The sequence below is a fragment of the Arabidopsis lyrata genome (genome assembly GCF_000004255.2).
Source record: "Arabidopsis lyrata subsp. lyrata unplaced genomic scaffold ARALYscaffold_8, whole genome shotgun sequence".
NCBI lineage: Eukaryota > Viridiplantae > Streptophyta > Magnoliopsida > Brassicales > Brassicaceae > Arabidopsis > Arabidopsis lyrata.
In genome coordinates this window covers 11,923,383-11,945,549 of record NW_003302548.1, presented here as the reverse complement: position 1 = coordinate 11,945,549, position 22,167 = coordinate 11,923,383, and the positions used below count along the sequence as shown (strand labels likewise).

At 36.8% G+C, this 22,167-nt stretch overlaps 3 protein-coding genes across 4 annotated transcripts; all 3 read right to left on the bottom strand.

Moving 5' to 3' along the window:
* Nucleotides 1–2,309: 2,309 nt before the first annotated feature.
* On the bottom strand, nucleotides 2,310–9,803 carry LOC110224835 (structural maintenance of chromosomes protein 4). Its single transcript, XM_021012252.1, has 28 exons — nucleotides 9,520–9,803; nucleotides 9,278–9,367; nucleotides 9,100–9,201; nucleotides 8,840–9,016; nucleotides 8,636–8,766; nucleotides 8,373–8,451; nucleotides 8,120–8,277; nucleotides 7,960–8,035; nucleotides 7,710–7,838; nucleotides 7,493–7,637; nucleotides 7,168–7,298; nucleotides 6,759–6,911; nucleotides 6,492–6,681; nucleotides 6,143–6,276; nucleotides 5,654–5,812; nucleotides 5,163–5,471; nucleotides 4,891–5,067; nucleotides 4,627–4,710; nucleotides 4,338–4,547; nucleotides 4,171–4,260; nucleotides 3,969–4,090; nucleotides 3,743–3,898; nucleotides 3,549–3,656; nucleotides 3,386–3,446; nucleotides 3,056–3,190; nucleotides 2,882–2,969; nucleotides 2,731–2,803; nucleotides 2,310–2,640 (listed from the first exon to the last, which is right to left on the bottom strand). Exons 1-28 carry the CDS (start codon nucleotides 9,661–9,663, stop codon nucleotides 2,517–2,519), a joined length of 3,735 nt encoding a protein of 1,244 aa, XP_020867911.1. The 5' UTR covers nucleotides 9,664–9,803; the 3' UTR covers nucleotides 2,310–2,516.
* A 2,485-nt stretch (nucleotides 9,804–12,288) lies between these two features.
* LOC9299984 (defensin-like protein 220) lies at nucleotides 12,289–12,668 on the bottom strand. Of its 2 annotated transcripts, none has more exons than XM_021028925.1 (2): nucleotides 12,616–12,668; nucleotides 12,289–12,535 (listed from the first exon to the last, which is right to left on the bottom strand). In XM_021028925.1, the coding sequence occupies exons 1-2, from the start codon at nucleotides 12,666–12,668 to the stop codon at nucleotides 12,289–12,291; spliced, it is 300 nt and encodes a 99-aa protein (XP_020884584.1). The 2 variants fall into 2 exon arrangements, with proteins under 2 accessions (XP_020884584.1, XP_020884590.1); XM_021028931.1 differs by having other exon boundaries at nucleotides 12,289–12,515; nucleotides 12,620–12,668.
* A 1,623-nt stretch (nucleotides 12,669–14,291) lies between these two features.
* LOC9301728 (UV-B-induced protein At3g17800, chloroplastic) lies at nucleotides 14,292–16,106 on the bottom strand. The gene is made up of 2 exons (XM_002863861.2): nucleotides 15,652–16,106; nucleotides 14,292–15,162 (listed from the first exon to the last, which is right to left on the bottom strand). Exons 1-2 carry the CDS (start codon nucleotides 15,993–15,995, stop codon nucleotides 14,472–14,474), a joined length of 1,035 nt encoding a protein of 344 aa, XP_002863907.1. The 5' UTR covers nucleotides 15,996–16,106; the 3' UTR covers nucleotides 14,292–14,471.
* Nucleotides 16,107–22,167: the final 6,061 nt, after the last annotated feature.

The following is a 22,167-nucleotide window of genomic DNA, read 5'->3' as shown; positions in this document are numbered from 1 at the left end:
AAAAAGGTGTTTGTGCTGTAAGAGCTTTGTGTAGTGTAAATTCTAGAGCGATATTGCCTCTCCCTCTATGAGAGCCTTGAGTCTATTTATATAGCGATCATAAACCGCCTCCCCAGCGATATTCTCGGAAGATTTCTATTTATCTTGAAGTCGGCTAGAATATCGCAGATCATAATAATTTCCTTATTCTTCGGAGTCTTTGGAAGATTTCCTGATTTGAGTCGATCCTTCTAGATTCTCTCTTATCATTTCCGGGTATATCGGAAATGATGCCTTGCTTAGAAATGATACTTCTGAAGGCGAATATTTACTAAGTCCTTGCCTAGGAAGGTCTTCTGCGTTCGAGCTCATCGTTCCCTTCGGCTCGGATATCTTGGTTCTTCGCTTCGGGTATCTTGCGAAGTTGGCTCGGGTGTCTCGTGAAGTCGGCTCGGGACGGGAGGAGAATTCGGCTCGTGGAAGGCGGTGTATCGGGTCCCATTCCCGAGGCGATACAGGATGTCCCGAGCCGGTTTAGTCATTGATTACCGAAGCGATCCGGTAATCAATCCCGAGCCGATCTGGTGATCGATCCCGAGCCGATCTGGTGATCGATCCCGAGCCGATCTCGTGATCGATCCCAAGCTGTTTTCTAAGCGTTCCCCGGGCCGGTTTGGTGATACGTCCCGAGGTGTTATGTCTTAGCTCGGACTTAGCGCGGGTGAAATCCGACCCCAACAGACCCGACCCACCAGTGGCATATCTTGTAAATACTTCCCAAATCCAAGATTTATTTACTAAAAGTGTTCCAAAAATGTATATATAGATTAAGTCATGTCCAAATTCCAGTCAAGTTTTTAAAAGTCAAATCTCTATACTATTAAAAGAGAAGTACAAATTGAATTCATTTTTGAATTCATTTTGAATTGGGTCAGGTTAAATTAAAAAATTAACACAAATTGACCCGAAATTAAAGCAAACGGATCTTTGAGTATAATTAACTTTTTTAAACTGACCCAAAGTTAAACCTCGACTAATAACGGATACTATTGTTTCGCAATAAATACAATCGGATACCGATTAGAAAATTAAATATTTAAACAATCAAAACAATCTCGACTTATATGGTATCTTCTTAATTACTCGATTAACCATTAAATGCATATACTAATAAAGTATTCCTTTAAATTATACCATTAACAAGCAAATCTACCGTAAGATCTTTAAATATGGATACTAATAATGTGGATTTGATATTGCGAACAATATAAACCAATATTTTCCAAAACCTATTTCGCTAAGATGATTTTTAGAATTATTCAACAAGATGATAAATATTTATTAAATTTTGTGAATCATCAAAAATAATAATTAATTTTTAATCATTATATTTCACCTTTCAAAGTTTCAATTTCTCATCTAACAAATAAGATACATATTCTATTATTCTTATGGCCAAACTCTATTTTGTTGTATGACTAAATAATATTCCCATTAGAGCTGTCAAAGCGAGTTGATTCGTCCCGTTAAGCCCGTTTTGTGATAGACAAAATATATTTTGACATATAGTTAGTCGGTCCACACGATCCGCGGGTAGCATATATGAAACACAAACCCGTCCCGCGAATGTATGCTGATTTGCGGGGTTGTCCGTGGATTTTGTTTAATTAATTTTAAAGTAATGTAAATTTAAAATACTACTAAAATAAATAAATAAATAAAAATCAGAGAAAATAATTTTATATATCATTATATTTATAAATATTATAATTTCATTTATTAAAAGTTTTTTAAATTACCAAATGTTGAATAAATTATATTTTTATCAATAAATACTAACATGCGGGCTGATCCGCCAACCCGCGGACGAAAACCGATTAAAACTTATGATCCACTGCGAATCAATCCATGTGGCCCGTTTATTTACGGGTTTAATATATTTTCCCAAATCTGCCCCATAGTGAGATGATTTGGGCTCGACCCATGGTTTTTTACCTATTTTGACTGCTCTAATTCCTATGAATCGTCTAATTTTAGAATTCTAAAACATAAAATTCTATTTTGTGATCATAATTAATATGATCGGTTTAATTATAAACAATTTAACATTTTCTCTACAATTCGTTATTATGAATATTTATATGTACACTACACGATTCGCTCTACTTAAAACACGCACAATATTAAAATCAACGTATGTAAACCAATTTTCTCCCGCGGTGGACCGCGGGTCCGATCCTAGTTGCTTTGAAAAAAAGAAGAAAAAGATGCAAATAGTTGACTTTGACAAGTATGAAATTAGTCAAAAAGTAGACTAACATAACCAATACTTACAAGAGATAAAAAGTAGACTAATTCTCTAATATATATAACGTATCACATAGTTAAGTGTTAATCCCAGCATAAAAAAAGCAAACCCAAAGTTACTAAACAGTAGAAAACCCCAAAGTTACTAAACAGTAGAAAACCCCAAAGTCACTAAATTACAAATACAAATACAATAATAAGTGGTTAATGTAGAGATGAGATTTGGTAGACTAAGCAGGAGTTTTCTGACAAACTGCAAAACTTCCAGGATTGATCGTAATGCTCTTCGTACAGTTATCTGTTTTGTAGATTCCCACCAATCTATCTGCTAGCTCAAACATGTTGTTCCTCAAACTGCACCATGTCACCATTATTCATATGTATATATTAGTTAGACCTACTTGAATAAGTCAACAACTGATTGAACTAGAAGATTGAACTGACCTGATGATAATGAACTGAGCATCTTTAGTACGGTCTTTCACGTAATGTCCAACGATTGATACGTTTTTGAAGTCTGGTGTAAAAAAGAGTCAGGGATCAAATGAAGTTTTGGGAGATGAAAATTGACAATATGGAGGGATGAAAGAGTTACCGAGAGCAGCGTCGATTTCGTCCATGACGTAAAGTGGAGTAGGCTTGTAGTGATGGAGTGCAAAGACTAGTGCGAGTGAGCTAAGTGTCTGCAAGTAAAAGAGATAGACAAGCTTTTATGAGACAAACTGGTGATATAAAAGTGTGTTAAGAGATGTTTGTTTTTGTGAATGACCTTTTCACCACCCGACAAGTTTGCAATGTTCTTCCAGCTTTTTTTGGGAGGTCTTACACTGAATACCACACCTTCTGAGAAAGGGTCAAGCGAGTCTACCAGCTCCAGCTCTGCATCACCTCCAAGAGTGATCATCTGCAGAATCATGTTTGTATAATTTATGAGGGACAGATAAAATCTAAAAGATAGGCCAAACAAAAAAGGACAATGTTCTAGTTGTAAGATTTGAAAAACAGCATTCATAAGTTTTCTTTTCAGTTGTGGATATCTTCATTATTGTTATTAGCCAAGCTTTTCGAGTTGTAAACAATGTTCAAAAGGTAAACTAACCTGATACATTTCTTTCAGCTTTAAGGATATAGTGTTAAATCCTGCCATAAACTCATCCAACCTGAAATGAATTCGTAGTCATCGAAGTTCAGATTGGCTTCATGAGACCAAGAGCAGAAGGTAAACACATATATATACAAAGAAAACTAGAGGTGTGGAATACCTTCTCTTTCTCAATTCATCATACTGCTTCCTTGTGTCATCACGCTCTTGGGTCACAGAGTTAAGTTCGTCTACCCGTCCGTTGTAAAGTTCCACTTTGCTCCGGTACCTTTAAGTAATTACAGCAAACAATTAAGAAAGCTAGAGAAACATGTGTGAATCGAAGTTAGGAAGAAACAACAACAAAATTCTTACTCGGCGATTGAGTCAAGATTTGGATTCAACTCTTTTAGCTGAGCCTCCAGTAAGGCAACCATTTCAAGAGCCCTTTTCAGATCACAAGCTTCATTCAAATTATTATCCATCAATGTTGCTTGAAGCTTATCCGGATCAACAAGATCTTTCTGAATTCTGCAATGGAGAATGACGAATTTTAGATGTAAATGAGGTAATCATATAATGAAGGGTTTACCGCACTTACTGTTCCATATGCTTTGTGAATGCAAACTGCAAGTCGTTGAGTTTCTTCTTGTAGCCCTTCTCTCTCATTTCTAATTCATTGTATTTCTTTTTCATATCTTGGACTTTGAATTCTGCATCTACCTGAATTCGACTAAAGTTTAGATGATGAAAACAACGCAAAGAAATACAGCACGAAAGAAAAAGATTTAGTAGTTTGTTACCCTAGATGCCTTCAACTCATCCACAGACTTTTTCAGGTTCTCAAAATCGGACTTTGCTCCAGTCAACAAGTCTTTGTGCTCATCAATCAACTAAACAAAAAGAAAGGACTTATCTGTGACTGCTATCCAAATAGTATCTAGATAACAGGTATAAGAACTGTCAAAACCTTCTGTGTTTTCTTATACGTCTCTTGGATCTCAAATGCTTTCTGCGTTATATTTTTGAAAGTCACATGCAAATTTTCCTTCTCACCCTCTAGCCTCTCTTTTTCTCGAGTAGCCTCTTCAATCCCCTTTGTCAACTTCTTTATCAGTTTCTGGTTTGTTTCTATTTGAACATTACACCGATTGATCTCTGTATCGTTTTTGTCGATATCCTAAACATGTGCAACATAAATTAGGACACACTTAACTGGGAGTTCACTAACAGCATGCTAGGAACAAAAGCAAACTTACATTCTGAATCTTCTCAACCTTTGCCTTTTGTCCTTTTAATTTTTCACCACCTGCGTTCTCTATGTTGGTTTGTAGCTCCAAAGCCTAGAATAAAAAATCTCATCAGTTTAGATTCACTAGTTCTATATTACAGGGTATTAAACAAGGAACAACTCCATAAGCAGTCAAACTTTTCATAAGCATGGCTGGTTAGACCAAAAACTTATTGGAAGAAGGGGGATGTGCCACATTTCAAAAAATAAAAAAATTACTGATGTTACGCACTTTATCCTTCAGCTGTTTAGAACCCTTCTCAAGGTTTTCAATCTCTTTTTCTTCTTTGGAGATTATTTTCTTGAGCTCTTTAAGCCTGTCAATCTCATCCGTCTTTGGTTGAGATGCAGCTTCCAAGGAAGCTAGTTGTTTTTCCAGATAATTATGCTCTGAATTGAGACTTTCAATCTAAATATGGGAGAAAGAAACAATTGATTACATTTAGGGCAACTTGATCACATATCTCAAACAGGAGGTACTGATAAATTCACAGAAGACAGTACCTCTCTTTGGCTTTTCGCCAGTTCCATCTCCAGGCGAGAGACTTCGTTTTCTGCAGCCCGATATTTTCTCACAGCATTGCCAATCTTTTCACGGATGTTGTTTAACATGTCAACAATTTTGGAGAGCTCATTTTCAGCATTAGCAACAGCTTCGCCAGACACACCAGTGGCACGAATAGAGGTTCCCATTCTTCCCCCACGTGGCTTACCTCCCCCTCCACTCATGGTACCAGATTTTTCAAAAAGAGCGCCATCAAGAGTCACGACTCTTCGAAATTCTCTGTTCCCACCATATGCAATACGTGTTGCCTATAAGCAGGAGAAATTGTATCTATTAGGCTCAGCATTGAGTTCACAGTAACTTGTATGTTAAGAGGTATTACCCATCTTGGGTTTCACAAGATTAGCTGAGCTTAGCTGAATTCATAATTTACTAATGGCAGTAAATAAATTCTGTACTGAGTCAGTCTTGATGTGCAAAGATAATATACCTGATCAAGATCCTTTGCCACAACAGTGTTTCCCAAGGCTGCATAGAATGCAAGTTTCATCCTTTCATCCTTAACCCTGATCAGATCAAAGAGGCGTGGTACATCCTCAGGTGTTTTCACTTTCTCCTTCAGTTTATGTATATGATCTGTTTGTTTTTCCTGCAAAAACGAATATTGTAGAAGGATTGTTCACTCTTTATTTGCACGAGCAATAACTAGAACCTACTTGGCGAAAGAATGTGAAGCTTCAGATTCAGTCCATTTGAAGATTTACTAAGAATGCTGCCTATTTCATTTCATTTGCTGAATCAAAATCCACCATAACACGCTATTAACTTCCTAATTACATATAATAGTTTACTAAGACCAAATCAGGAATCACAAATCTAAGGATCCGTGTATAACGATTCTTCTGTTTAAGTCGGCATTTTTAATAAAATGGCCAGGCTAGTAATTCAAAGCATATAAATAGAAAGTGGTATACAATACCAATATCATAAATGTTGCAACGCCAAGATTTCCCTTCCGCAGCAGCTCAACACATGCTTGTGCTGCAGAAGTTGTTTCCACAACAATGTAATCAAGGCCAGCGCAAGCAGTTGATATGGCCACATCGTATTTTGCTGCAAAGGACAGCCATGTCAGTGGTTGTTAGCTTCAACGTATTTCTTTTAAAATCATTTAGACGAGCAACTGTGGATTTCCATCTAAAATTCATTTATCATCGAAAATATTGTCAATTAAAATGTCACACCTCATTTTACAAAGAGAAAATAACAGTCTGCAATATTAAAGGTCAGAGCACTGTTTATACTTGACAATAGACCAATATACTCACCATCAATGGCACCTAAGTCCCCCATCCTTCCATATATTCCTTCAATTTGATTGTCCTCCTTCGCTCTTAAAACTGCCTTCAAAACATCACCCTGACTCTTCTCAGAATTCATTGCTGATTTGAGCTCAGCAACTTTTTCTCTGGCCGCCTGTTCTTGTGGAACGAGTCTTTCTTGTTCTTTAATTGATTCCTGCAAAAGTTAAGATGCATACTCTCAGTTTCACCATCTAAGCTGCACAGATTACAGTCATATCCTAATAAAAGTACCTCTTCCACTTTCCGAGCTTCGATTGCTTCTTGTTTCTTCTTCTCTATATCAGCTTTCCTAGAGGTAGTTGCTGCAGCTCTTTCTTCTTTTCTCGTTGATAAATCACAGAGCTGTTTCTGAGCATCTGTGAAGGCTTTCAGAGCAGCTTCATGCTAGAATAACAAAGTGGTAATGTTCAAACAGATACAAAAAATTAGTCGTCCAACACTATTTTGAATTATTCAGCGAGAAAGCAGCTCCAGGAAGCATATAAAGATTTGACTATGGCAAACGAATTCTTTAAAGAAGCAGTTGGAGTAAGCTAATAAAAAACCTCTCTAGAAATTCTTTTGAAAAGACGAGCCAAGTTATTTTCACAAGCAAAAGTTCTTGACTCCAAGCAAATCATTATAACTATATGAGATGTACCTTCTTGCTCAAGAGTTCACTTTCAGATGATGCAACATCAAGCTTTCCCCTGTGCACAATTAGATCTTTTTCCCAAGGTTCTAGTTCACCACGAATTTTTGAAAGCTCAGACCGGTAACCTTCAGTTTCAACTGTAACAAAATTGACCGAAATTATTAACTGAACAAGCTTACTCTTGAGCAAGAAGCTAATCGTTATAGATGGGTACTAGCATGTTTAACAAGTTGCCAATCCCAAGTCCTTTTTTACTGAATGTTGTTAAAGAAGCTGGCAGGGTTACAAGGACATCATTATTTGGGGCATAAGATCCTAAAGCATAACACACCTTTAGCTATCTCTTTGATTCCCTCCAATTCCTTCTCCTCATCTAGCAAGAACTTCTGAAGCTTTGGTATGTTTTCCTGAAGTTTAGGTATTAGATTCCTCGAGTCCCCAGACTCCTTTGTCATATCACCGATTTTGGATGAATCCTGCATAACAACACAGGTAAGGTATATGCGCGCCATAAAAAAAAAGTCAATCATCCTTCCATAACTATTAACCTTCTCAAGTTTATCCTCGAGTTTCTTGATTTTTTGCTTCACATGCTTCAAGTCCTCCCTATGCTTTACGTCCTGCCTTTCAAACTCTTTGAATTTCTCCTTACAGACTCTAAGTTCATTATCAAGAACCTAACCATTGCAAAGGAAGATAAGGTGATTAACCATTTCTGAAACTTAGGAGAGAGAAAATTGAATTTAGCCTCGTCGGTAATAAGCATGAGAGCAGAACACATCTGCATTTCAGACGTACCTCTTGTCTCTTCTTATGTTTTTCATGCACAGACTCAAATTCTTTTAACTCTTTATTACTCTCATCCATTTTCACTCTGTAACAGAAATGTTACGATATTTGTTAACAAATGAGTTCATATAATTTCTTTGATATTTTAAGAAAATTAAGTAGTGCTTACCGCTCATCGTTTAGACTATTTTCCAAATTCTGCAAGCTTTCTCTCTGTTCAGTAATTTTAGCTACAGTATCTTCATATGCCATTTTTGTAGCCTTTTCTTGCCATTTAAGATGTGATAACTCTTTCAGCATGTAAGTCTCTGCCTCGTCCTTCACACCCTGTTCCAAAAGCACATTAGCAACATATACAACAAAACCGGGTCACATATACGTCAACATATACAACATATACAAGAAGGGAAACGTCAACAAACCTCTAAGTTGTCTCTTTCTTTCTCTGCTAATTTCACCATTTGCACAACTCCAGACCGGCTTTCATTGAGGGTTTCAAGCCTTAAATTTCAGAGGCAGTTGCAATTATATTAATAACATCCAAGAAATCAGGAACCACTTACATCTAAATCTGCCTAAGAAGAAAGCAGGTGATATTGCATTTTCTATTCAAGCAAAGCGCCTCAAATACAGTTCTTGAGCATTGGCCGTTTAAAAGAAACAGTAGAATGCATAGATCACTCACTGCTTATTTAATTCATCTATCTTCTCAACATATTTATTCGTTCCAATGATATCCTCGAGGTATTCAAGAAAACCTTCATCGTGGGGACCTTGTGCTTTCGGCTTCATGAGTGATATCTGTTCTACCTCCCCCTGTCAACGTTCAAGAAACAATATTAGTGGGGGAAACACGTTAATTCAACAATATGTAGGCTGAAGTGAGAACCTGAAGAATCAAGAAACGGTTGTTGTCAAGATCTACTCCTTTCCCCTTGAGTTTTTTGGTAACTTCAGTGAAATTGCTCGACCTTTCATTGATATAATACTTGGACGAATTATCTCGGAATGCAACCCGAGTAATCATGAAATCGCTTCCAGGAACAGTTTCGTACAATCCATTATCCTGAGTTAGTTCAAAATAAACAATTCACATTACTAGAAAGCTTTCCCAAAGTCAATAATAGAAAAGCAGACAACAAGTTTTACCAAATCGATAATCTCTTCAAACTGTACAGAAACTCCAGCACTATCCAAGTTCTGGTGATTAGTTGAGTTGTGAATTAGCTCTGAAACTTTGTTGAGCCGCATCTAACAGCAAAAGAAACATAAGAGTTACTCTCAAACAAAGCTCAGTGACTAAAAGAAAACGCGAGAGTAAAAGTACCTGCTTCGCTCGTTTCCCAAATACAAAGAGCATAGCATCTATGACATTGCTCTTTCCACTCCCATTAGGTCCAACCACCGCAGAAAAACTCTGGATATTTCAACAAATTCAGTAAATCCCTAACCAATTGTGATTCGCAAGAGCAATTGAAAAGCAGAAATTCGAAAAGTATACTGAAATTGACATAGAAGCTAGGCTTGAAATTCGAGAAAAGCCAAATCTAATCAGCGTAAAACCCTAACCTTGTGGAAAGGACCGACGCGTTGTTCACCAGCATATGATTTGAAGTTTCGCATCACAAGCTCTTTAATGTAAAGTCTCGGAGTTCCAGATTTCCTCTGGTCGGGCTCAGACTCGCCGCCGCGAATTGGCTCATCTTCCTCCATCACGACCACCACTACTACTCTCCGGATAACAAAATCTGTTTTCAACTACTTTGGAGGAGGTGGGGGTTGTGTCGCCGGCGAATATTGAAATTGAAAGAGAAGATGAAAACTCGAGACAGAGATTCAAACAAGACTGAAAGAGAATGGGAAAGGAGAGAAAGGGAAAGTTGAATTTAGGGGTTATCTTGTAAATATCCAAAAAGTCTCACTTTTGAAATTTATGGGGGGAATAAGTTGCCGCTAATTATTGAAACTTTTTATAAAATTTTAAATATTCAGCAATAGTCACACGTGTGTGACCTTATTAGTAAAGTAGTCGCAAAGTACAACTGTTTTGTGGCTATATTTTATGAATCACAAACTTAGAGCATACACCAGCCCCGGCTCAGATGGATAGGGCTGAGGTGCGACGGCGAATGCTATTATTAATATGAGAATTATATTTTAAGAGGCCTAATTATTTATAAGAAAATATATAAAAAGGTCCAAAATTTTTAAAATAACAATTTTTACTATAAAAACTCCGCAAAATTTTTAAAAATTAAGTAAATTTTCTCTTTGTATATAATAATAGGCCAAAAAAATAAATTTTTTGTCCTAAGGCTCTCAAATATATTGAGCCGGGCCTGGCATACACAATGGGATAAGTGAGAGTGTGAGTGTGAATAATTTTTTATTATTATAATTAAAGAGAGAAAGAAAAGAGAGAGAAAAGAGAGAGATAGAGACTTTTGCAATATTTCTGTTTATTTTAATACTTACACTCACATATAAACTTACACTCACATGTAAAGAGAGAGACAACATTTTGCAATATTTCTCTATTTTAAAATACATACACCCGACAGAAGGATCCCCCACTGCGTGTGGTCTTATACATATGAAATTTTAAGCTTATGGGCCACAAAAATGTACATATGATTTTACAATCACTCATATTAGAGTTCTAATTTCTAAACACTATCTCTGAGTGTAATAAGTAAAAACATGATATGGTAAGTAAACTTAGAAATTACAAAACAATCACAAACATTACATGAAATACACATGTAACACTTATAAATAATGTTATGTAAGTTGCAAATATTTTTCTAAACATTGGAAATTAAAACTGTTTTGGTATTATAATGATTCAATGTCTAAAGTAGTTCATATCGGCATTGATTGGTAACCACTTTACAAAGTGGTACAAAGCGTTACAAAGTATACAGTTTTGACAGTTATCAATCACAAAAGCGTTACAAAAAGTTTTACTCTCAGCTTTTTTGTACAGCTTTCTCGTACAGCTCTTTCTTACAGCTTTGCACTATTCCGGAAAAGCTAACAGCTCCAGCTAACAGCTAACAGCTTTTGGTTACCAATCGGACCCATCAATGTAGAAACGAATAACTTAACATATTTTACAATTATATATGGTTGAATATATAAATAAAATCGTGAGCCATTGGTTAAAAGAAGCAAATTCGTCACAATCTCAAGTGTTAGTAGCAATGCCGTCACAAAATAGTCGCAAATAAGTGACCGTATTAGCAAAATAATCGCAGTGTCACCGTTTTGTGATGCTATTTTAAAACTTCATAGTAAATAAAAAATGAACATATGATTTTACAATAACTCATGATAGAATTTTAAACAAGATCTCTCAATTTAGTTAGTAAAAACTTGATATGGTGCAAACTTTTGAAGTCACAAATACGTAGCAAATTTGGGACTACTTTTGTAACTGAAACTCCCAACTAAAAACGGCGTCTCTAATCCATCTCAATTTACGATTATTTTGCTACTACATTGATATAATCGACTAATAATTTTATAACAGTCGCAAATATGAGACAGTTTGTCGATTATAACTTTTCGTCGTATTTTTGCAATGGGTTTGCCATTGATATGCGTAGTCGTCATTTTCTAATTGAAATCATGTGTAGTTGTTTATTAGTCATAAAATAGTCACAACAAGGTCATGATTATTTTTGACCAATAAATGGGTCACAAACTGTAGTTTCAAAATGCAGGTTTTCTTGTAGACCAGAGCATACACGAATTCAGCAGGAAACCAAATAATTCAAATCAAAAGAGAAAAAAGTAGTAAATGGACCAATAGGCCCATTTTAAGTCAAGTAAGCTGACGTATTTTCGTTGTATTAATCTTCAAGCTACTTAGCTAGTATATTTTTCCGTGTTAGTTTTTAAAATTTCGTATATAAAGTTTTTTTAACTCATAATAACGGTCCATTATTTCTTTATTGATAGGTAAAGCAATCCATGGAAACTTACCAAAAAGAAGTGATGAGGACTATTAAAGAGTTAATTATCCATAGTAAAATTGTAAGTTAAAGGCAAGAAAGATGGGTCTTTGACATGCACAACGACACAATAAACAAAGATTAAGCAAACAATTACTAAGTAGGAACAAGTCAGAACCAAATTCGTTGAGACCACTACTCAGAGCGAGACACAATCTTCTTCAACTTTTTCCTCTTCTCTCGGCAAGATCAAGTCAACTTGAACTCAAAGGCAAAACTTTAATTATTTCTTATATTAGAATGAAAAATAAAACATGGAAATAAATATAGTAAATTATTAAACTTTAGATTATTTCTTATATTATTCTAAAAATATAATGTCTTACAAAATATCTTCCAATGTACAACGACAAATAGAATTTTCACAATGAGATATATTCTTCTTTTTCTCAATACAATGATATGCACATCGTTGGCAAAACATAATTTTCATGTCATTGAGAGAGTGTGCAATATGTTCGTCAGCTGAATCAATATCAGGGCTTAATGCAGGGTTGGAAAACTGAGCTTTTCCTTCTGAAATAGATTTTGTCATAATATTTGATGTACCTATAAATAGTTTTTTAAAACTTATTAATGAAAATATAAACAATATTATATATATATATATATATATATATATATATATATTAATTGATCAAAAATAAACTTACATAATGAAAACAAAACTGCAAGAGTTATAAAGAAAAAAATTGTCTTCATTTTATATAAAATTTTCAATATTTTAACTAAAACAAATATGGAATATATTTGTTGATCGTTTTGAGTTTTGGTTGTGATGTTTTAAAGTCAAGGAGTAGCATATTTATATGAGCTTTTACTTATGTTACATGGTAGTTAATGTTTTATCAAACATATTTTCTTATAAATGATAGTCAAAGAAACTATAAACTTTAATTTACAGTTTTTATTTTAAATTACTCCATCTGTTTCAAGAGTGTGGTTTTTTTTTAACAAAGATTGTCGTTTTGAACGATAAGCCTTTAATACTTTTGTAAGTTTGGTTGATAGTTTTATAGTCATGTATAAATACATATGTCTTTTAGTACATATGCCTTACAATACTATATATAAACAACTTTTATGTCTTTTAGTATTTGAAAGAAAAAAAAAATGTCTTTTAGTATTTTGAAAAAAATGTCATTTTCATTAAAAACTTAAACATCTTGCCAATTTGTTTTGTATAGAAAAACCTTTATCTTTTATGTTTTGCTTGCTAATAGAAAACTTAAATTTAAGTAAAATTCTATCAATCAATAGTTAAGAAAATTGGGGTAACTAGTATTTTTTGCACTTATCCAAATAGTATGAGTCAAATAACAATCTTGTAATAGCTTATCACTTCGAATCTTTTACGAATAATTCAAAATTTTACTTATTAGTGTCAATTCAAACTAAAAAGCTAGTGTAAAATACGGGAATTTTCCCGCTTATGGTAAACAAAAACTACATATATATAATGTGTGAGTATTTTGTTGTTTATATTGTCCAACAAACAGAAAACATTATTTCAATACCAGGTAATATTGTTTTCTTTTATGTTGAGAAAATATGTCAACAAAACCAAATTTATTGAAGTTGTTAAAGGAACTGAAGATACGTCGGAGATTGTCTGAATTCTTGCATAAAGTAATTCTTAATTCAAATGCTAATCGAAGTGTCAATATATAAAGTCTTATTAAAGAAAGAAAAAGATCAATAGAATTTTAAATTTATCAATATCTTAGTGATATTTGGGTATAATCGGGTATAAAATACCTGAACCCGAAGGATACCCGATTTTTTCGGGTAGTTAACAGTTCTGAATCGAAGACAGTCCGTCAGTTTGCATTTAATATAAATCTCCTACTTCTTTCTATGGCCGCGTAAATGTCACTTCTACAACAGATATTTAGAAACTGCCATTTTTTTTTTTCTTCTCTAAATATCAATGGCGCTATCACAGGCACATTAACTCTGTAACTAACTAGTTTTCTTGTAATCCTTTTAAAGTTAAGGACTATTAATAAAGCTTAATTTTTATTTGTCTGAGACAAAATTGAGACAAAATTGTCTATTACCGATTAGCTAATTAGATGTCCTATTTATATCTCTGCACAAATTCACTCTTTTTCTTTTTTGTTTATTATCCATTCCACTAAAATGCGTCCACAAGTGAAACACTAGTCACGTCCACTTGTGTTCAGCAAAACAAAGAGATGAGAAACTGGTCAAATATGAGTGACATCCAGAATAAAAGTGTTTTCACTATTTTCTTTTCCTCTGAAATTGCAATATATTCATGGACAAATAGGAAGAGAGAGGATACTACAACAACAAAACAAATGACAAAACCAATCCCTCTATTAATCATCCATTATACACGAATACACTATACATATAACTACATAGACAAAAATAATTTCATATAGCCATTGACCCTGTTTTAATCTTTCGTCTCTCTATATATTATATGCAATGTCCACCAAAAAGATATTCAAGTTTTCTAGCAAACTGGTTCATACTTCATACACTGCTATTTTCTTCTTCCTCTGCATTCTCATTCTCCTTGAGCTTAAACGCGCCATCTACATACTCCTCTGTGTCCCATAGAAACGTACCAAATGCCACAGCCTCAAGAAGCAGCCTCTTCAGGTTAGAAAACGATGTCACAATGCTCTCTTTGCTGCTTTCCTCAGGACCGAAAAGAGCTAAGCTCTGCTTCTCTATCAGGCTTTTTGCTTCATGTGACCTTGGCTTTGCGCATCTCTGCAATATCTTGGGATCGAACTCAGAAATGTAATGTCTCAGTTGCTTGGTGAAACTTCCATGGTGTTGTGATAATGAGCATTCGAGTTGGTGTCTAAGAGAAGCGGATTTCAAGAAGTATCCATACAAGACCGATGCTGTGTATACTTTACTGAGATGATTCTTATCTATCTCCGTTGTTGCACAATCGTCAGTCAAACTCGAATTCACTCGTAAACTGATGACTGCGTTACTGTGTTCTTTGATGAGTTCAAGAACGTCAAAGCTATGGATTGACTCCAGTTCCCAGTCTTTTGAAGGCGAGATCTCGAGTCTTCCGTTGTAAATGCAACTGGGAAGCTTTGGAACAAGAGGCACTCTTATCTCTGAGAATTTGTACAAGATCAACATGTACATTATGTCTTCAATTGCTGTTTGGCAATCACTCTCCTTAAGTTGAGCTATCCTTCTGCAAAACATTTGATTGAAATCAGCGCCAAATTATGAACTGCAAAACGGAAGTAACTGGAACATCGAACCGACCAAAGCTGAATTCGTCAAAATCATATGATAAAAGTCTCTGGAAATTAGCGGAATTCACTGACGAATATAATCGATTTAACATTCATTGATCCGTTCTTATGCAAAGATTAACGACTAAAATCACAGAAATATACATTTCTAAAGACATTTTTGTCCTACAATTAGGCGATTCCATAGTGGTAACAAACACTTGTAAACCATTGATTAGCATAATTTCTGGATTACTGACTAAAATCATATAACCAAAGATTCAAGAAATTTTTTTCTACAATTAGGCAATTCCATAGTGGCAACAAAAACTTGTAAACTAAAATCAAAGAATCCAATGTTTCTTAACTATTCTACAGATTTTTGTTTCCTACAATTTGGCGATTCCACAATGACAACAAACACTAGTAATTGTGGTTAAAGGAACCTGTGTAGAGAAGCTTCATCGGAACCAGAACTAAGGAACATACGAGATAAGGAAGCTTCCTTATCATCGGCAAGCTGTTTAAGCAAATCAGCGACGGCGAAGTGAAAGAGCTGCCGCTTTTTCACCAAGACGGTACTTAGAAACCTTCCCTGAGCCGAGCGTGGAACCAGAGGCGCGTCGATGCTCTGTCCCGAAGACGTAGCCGCAACCACCACCAACGAATCGTACCGGACCTTACGACGCGAGGGGAGAAAAACGCAATCGCCGCCGCGGTTTTGTTTAACGGAATTGCGGCGCGACGGGAGAAAGGAGAGAGATCCGTGGTGGGAGAGAGAGGTGTCCATTGAAAGAGAGAAGCAAAAAAAAACGATTGTGAGATTTTTTTGGGATTGTGAAGAGAGATTACAGAGGAGAAGATTGAAGGAAGAGTCAGTGGGAGCAGATTTGGATAAGGTAAGCAAATGGTAAATCTTTTAAGTTTCGATGGGCTTTTATTTTGATTATTGATTTGTGTGGTTATTGCTGATTTTGTAGTTGAGTAAAGCGACGTTTTTTTTGGGTATAAAAAATTAAAAACCCTTGAAGAATTACCTAAGAGTGTTATAATACATCATATTGGTTATTGGACTTATAACCGGGCCAATAAGTCCATCAGGGTTATTCATTATGTATTCTAAAACCCTAGATTTATATATCTATATATATGTATCTTTATTCATGGAATGATAAGATACAACCATAAGTTTTACAACACGTTATCAGCACGAGTTTGCTCTTAAAAACCCTAACCCTAAAAATCGCAAAACACTGTTCATGCCGACACTGTTCATCGACGCTGTTCATCGGTACTGTTCATCGGTACTGTTCATCGACACTGTCCGTCGGTACTGTTCATCCCAGCGTGTGTTACCGAGGTCTTAAGCTCCCGGTTCAATCCGTTCAACCCCAATTGGTGAAAAGTAAAAACGAAATTTTAAAAGTTTAAAGACCAAAAATCGAACTTGAACCTAATGCAAAGCGAAATCTTAAAAACGGATAATTATTGATTAAGTGATTGCTTTTGCTTGTATGATTCGATTGCTTGACTCGTTTAAGTTGTTAGAAAAGTTATTGCTTAAACCTAACTCTCAAACTCGAAAACACTTAGCCATGGCTGAAACCTTAAAACCTAAATCAAATCAAATCCGAAATTCCTAAAATATAAATCGATTGATTGAGGTTGTTTAGGTTGTTTAGATTGATTATTTCTATGATTGATTGCATGCATAAATTGATAGAAATCAAAACCTAAAATCGCATGAACCCTAAAAACGTTTTTGCGTTTGAAAACCGCAAAATTCAAATTGTTTTCCTCAAAGAGAAACAAAAACCCTAATGCGTTTTTTCAAACGTTTTCAACCGCATGTCTACAATCGCGAATTCAAATCGTTCTCATCATCGAAACATAAACCCTAATACCGATTGAAACCTAGCGGCTCAACCGCTTACTTTTGTAAAATCGCGGCTCAACCGCTTCTATATCCAAAACCGCAATTTTCGTGTATTCCCTAAACCGGATATCATTCTCGGTTAACTCCTAAACCCAAATATCAATTCGGTTCATCGGTTAAACCGATTATCAAACCGGTTCCGAAAATAATAACCGGATCTCAATCTGGGTAAACCGGTTATTCTAAACCGAAAATCAATTCGGCCCAACCCCAACCAAAAATCCCTAAACCGGAATCTAATATTTCGGTTCAACTTTAAACCATTAAACCGTATCCTTAAAAAATTTACGATTCCCGAAAAAATTTTCTCATTTAGAAAGTTTCCTGAAATTAGAAACTTTCCTCAAATAGAAACTTTCCTCATTTAGAAGGTTTCCTAAAATAGAAACTTTCCTCATTTAGAAAGTTTCTCAAATTAGAAACTTTCCTCAAATAGCAAATGACCCAGAATGAAAACTTTCCTCATTTAGAAAGTTTTCCAAAATAGAAACTTTCCTCATTTAGAATGTTTCCCAAATTAAAAACTTTCCTCAAATATAAAGTTTCCTCAAATAGAAACCCCTAAATAAAACCCCTAATGAAATCAATTTCATGTTTTCAGATGAGAAACATTCAGAAAGTCGAGTTCGAGGCCCTCAAGGTCTTGGGTGAAAACTATCTCGAATGGGCCCTGGACACCAGGATTTTCCTCAAATCAAAGGGACTAGGTGAGTGTATCAAAGCGGATAACACCGCATCTGATAAAGACCGGTCCCAGGCGATATTTCATATCCGCCATCATTTGGCCGCGAGCCTCAAACAGCAATATCTCACTCTTGAGAACCCACTCGAACTTTGGGTGGCCCTGAAAAAACGGTATGATCACCAGAAAACGGTGCTCTTGCCACAAGATAGTTTGACTGGAAGGAACTCCGGTTCTAAGATTACAAATCTGTGGATGACTACAACTCCGAACTCTTTCAGATAGTTTCAATCATGAAACTATGTGGTGAAGAGGTGTCTGATAATGATCTCCTCGAGAAAACATTATCCACCTTCCATACCCAAAATATTGTGCTTCAGCAACAATATCGTGCAATGAAACATACATTGTACGAAGATTTGTTATCCTGTTTGCTCTTGGCAGAGAAAAACAATGACCTGTTAATGAGGAACAGTGCCCAGAGGCCCCCAGGATCGGCTCCAGTACCAGATTCCCAAAAAGAATCCTACTATGTCCAGCAAGACAGATCCTCAGATTGTGGCCGTGGACGTGGGAGTGGGCATGGGAATGGACGTGGAAAGCGTGGACGCGGAAATGGACGTGGCAACCGACATAACCTCGGTTATGGTTCCGGTAAGGGCCGTGGTATATCTAAACCAAACCGCCCTGCCCACCCAACCAATCAATCTGCCTGCACCAGATGCGGTCTGTTCAATCACTGGACAAAGAACTGTCGTACTCCCAAGTTTCATTGCGATTTGTATCAGAAACATGGGAAAGCACCTGCTGAAGCTAACATGGCCCAGCAAGTTGATGCTGACGACAACACCACCGAGCCGACCGATCCCATGGACTACGAGATCTCAGATCTCCTTGATTGATTCTATCATCTGAACACTTGCTTGTGTTGTTATCAAACGGCACACATCTGGACATTCCAGATGCATTATACTCACCCAGCTCAAAAAGAAACCTTTTAAGTTTTAAAGATATCAGACTTAATGGTTTCCACATAGAAACCCAGGGTGAAGGAAACAAAGAATCCCTATTGATCACTAAGATCACACTTGGCCATAAACAAGTCCTCGAGACTATACCCGCAATATCTACTGGCCTTTACTATGCTAAGGTCAGTATGATTGAGGCTAATAATGCTCTCAAATAGGGATGTCAATTGGGCTGTCTAGGTCCAAATGGGTCTGTCCAAATGGGACCAAGACCAAATAGGACCATGATAGTATAAGACCAAATAGGACAGTGTCCAATTAAGACCAAACCCAAATAAGACCATGACCAACTGGACAGCCCATGGGTCCCAAATAATATAATTTTCGATTTCCCACCAAAACCGGAAAAACACATTTTCTCTCAAAATCGAAGAATTGCATTTTTCCGCCAAATCGTAAAATCACATTTTTCCGCCAAAACTGTAAAAATATTTTTTGGAGTGAAAATGTCAGTGTAAAGCCTAATTTTTAAAGAAATCAAGAAAAAAAATTTTCTCCAAATTAGTAACCCTAATTTTTAAGGCTTATTGGACGGCCCATGTCCAGATGGGTTCGGCCCATTTGTTTGTGGAGTAAATGGGCTTCTAGCCCATATGGACCGCTTCGAATTTGGGTGTGACCAAATCCGGACCATTATAATTTGGACTGGTCTTACCCATGGTCACGAAGCCCATTTGACATCCCTACTCTCAAAGCCGATTCCAAGACTACACTATTTGGCACGACCGGCTTGGTCATCCCGGTACGACCATGATGCGTAAATTAATCCAAAATTCTCAAGGACACACCCTTCGAGAAAACCAAGTCTTCCCTCAGCACCTCACGTGCATAGCTTGCTCCCAAGGGAAGTTGATCACTCGGCCTTCACCAGTAAAAGTGTCCAAAGAGACATTACATTTTCTGGAAAGAATCCAAGGAGACATCTGTGGTCCCATTCACCCACCTTCTGGGACATTCCGGTACTTCATGGTACTAATAGACGCTTCGACCCGTTGGTCGTATGTCTACCTATTGTCTTCTCGGAACCAAGCTTTTGCTAGGTTGTTGGCTCAAATCATCAGATTACGAGCCCACTTTCCAGACTTCCCACTAAAGACTATACGTCTTGATAATGCTGGTGAATTCACTTCCCAAGCGTTTAATGATTATTGTATGGCCATGGGGGTGACCGTTGAACATCCTGTGGCACATGTCCATACTCAGAATGGCCTTGCTGAATCATTCATTAAACAAATCCAATGGATTCCTCGACCATTACTCATGAGGTCGAAGCTCCCGGTCTCAGCTTGGGGACATGCAGTATTACATGCTGCTGAATTAATACGCATCCGACCATCTAGTGAGCATAGATATTCCCCATCCCAATTACTAACGGGTCATGAGCTAGACATCTCCCATCTCAAAACATTTGGGTGCTCAGTCTATGTACCCATTGCTCCACCACATAGAACCAAAATTGGACCTCAAAGGAGGATGGGAATATATGTTGGTTTTGATTCTCCCACCATCATCAATTATCTCGAGCCGACCACTGGAGACCTATTTAAGGCCAGATATGCGGATTGCCAATTTGATGAATCGGTATATCCAACATTGGGTGGAGAGAAACACAAGCTGGTCAAAGAGCTATCATGGAATCAAACATCCTTAAATTGGCAAGATCCTCGGACTCTAGAATGTGATTCAGAGATCCAAAAGATTATACACTATCAAAAGCTAGCTAATCAATTGCCAGATTCCTTTGCTGACCCGAACAAAGTAACCAAATCGTACATACCAGCTTGTAATGCACCAGTACGAATCACTGTCCCAACGGGACAAGTTTAAGTTGCTACAGAGTCTGCATCACGAAATAAACGTGGCAGACCTCTAGGTTCCAAAGACAAGAATCCACGGAAATCAAAGAAAGGTGCAATTGTTGAAACCGGGATTCCCAATAGAACAGATATAGCGTGCACTGAGACTCACTCTAATGAACCACCAGAAGAGGTTCGGGACGCCGAATCTCTAGGTTCTGACGAGATCGATAACGATGAGATCTCTATCAATTATAACATGTTTGGAACCCAATGGAACAGAAAAGAAGTCGACTTAAATGCACTCTTTGCATACAAAGTAGCACTTGATATTGCGAACACGCAAGAGGATCTAGAACCCACGTCTATCACAGAGTGCACTCATAGAACAGACTGGCTAAAATGGAAAGAAGCCATAAACGTGGAGTTAAAGAGTCTCAAACTCAGGAATGTGTTTGGTCCGATCATCCGGACACCATTCAATGTCAAACCAGTGGGCCATAAATGGGTCTTTGTGCGTAAGAGAAACGAACTCGGTAAAGTTGTTCGTTATAAAGCACGGCTTGTAGCACAAGGATTCTCATAGAGACCCGGAATCGATTATGAGGAGACTTATTCTCCGGTGGTTGTTGGTGTCGAATCCCGCACCAGAGGTCCAGGACCAACCAAAGATTGCCACGTAGTCAGGGTAACAGCCCATAAAGGATAAAGCCCATTAGACCCACAAGTCAAAAGAACAGTCGAAGTGGTTATCACCATAAGGAGAATTCGAAGTGATTGCACTTCGATATGAGTCCGACATCAAAGTCACGGTTAATTCGGTTCAAGGACATTTGGGCCAAAAGGCGAGGCCCATAAAGATCAGAGTCAACTCAAATTCAAACGTTAAGCATTAAAAGCAAAAGATCAAAACGGACGCATTTAAGAAGGAATAATTGTACTTAATTAGCCACTTAAATGTCGTTTTACGTATAAGTATAGAGGCCAATGGCCATGTAAAGGGGATCTCTCTCTTGAGCAAGAAATACTATAGCAATTTTTGTAGCAATTCATAAGCCTTTTACATTCTTATTTTTTGTCCCTCAAGAATAATCTTTCCTATTTAATAAAAATACTTGAGTGTGTGAATCCGACATCCACATTTTGGCGCCGTCTGTGGGGACAGAGGATTCTTGAGTGGTCAGATTTTTCTTTACTACATTCCCGAGATAAGCAGCAATGTCCGGAGGAGACGCCGTTGAGACATCATTGGCCGAAACCCTCAAAGCTATGCAGCAAACCATGTCGGACATATCACAAAAGTTTTCGGATGTGGAAAAGGCTGTCGATACGTTGCAAACACCCCAGGTATCTCTTAGTCAAAACGTCAATACTATACAAACTCGTGTTCGCTCTTTAAGTGCAGGAAATCCTGTGGGAATCCGAAGGAGGATACTCAACTCGCCAAGTTTTGTTGCACGAAATGGAACCAGCGGACAAACAACTCCTGGTACTACTAATAATGTAGTTCAACCATTGGA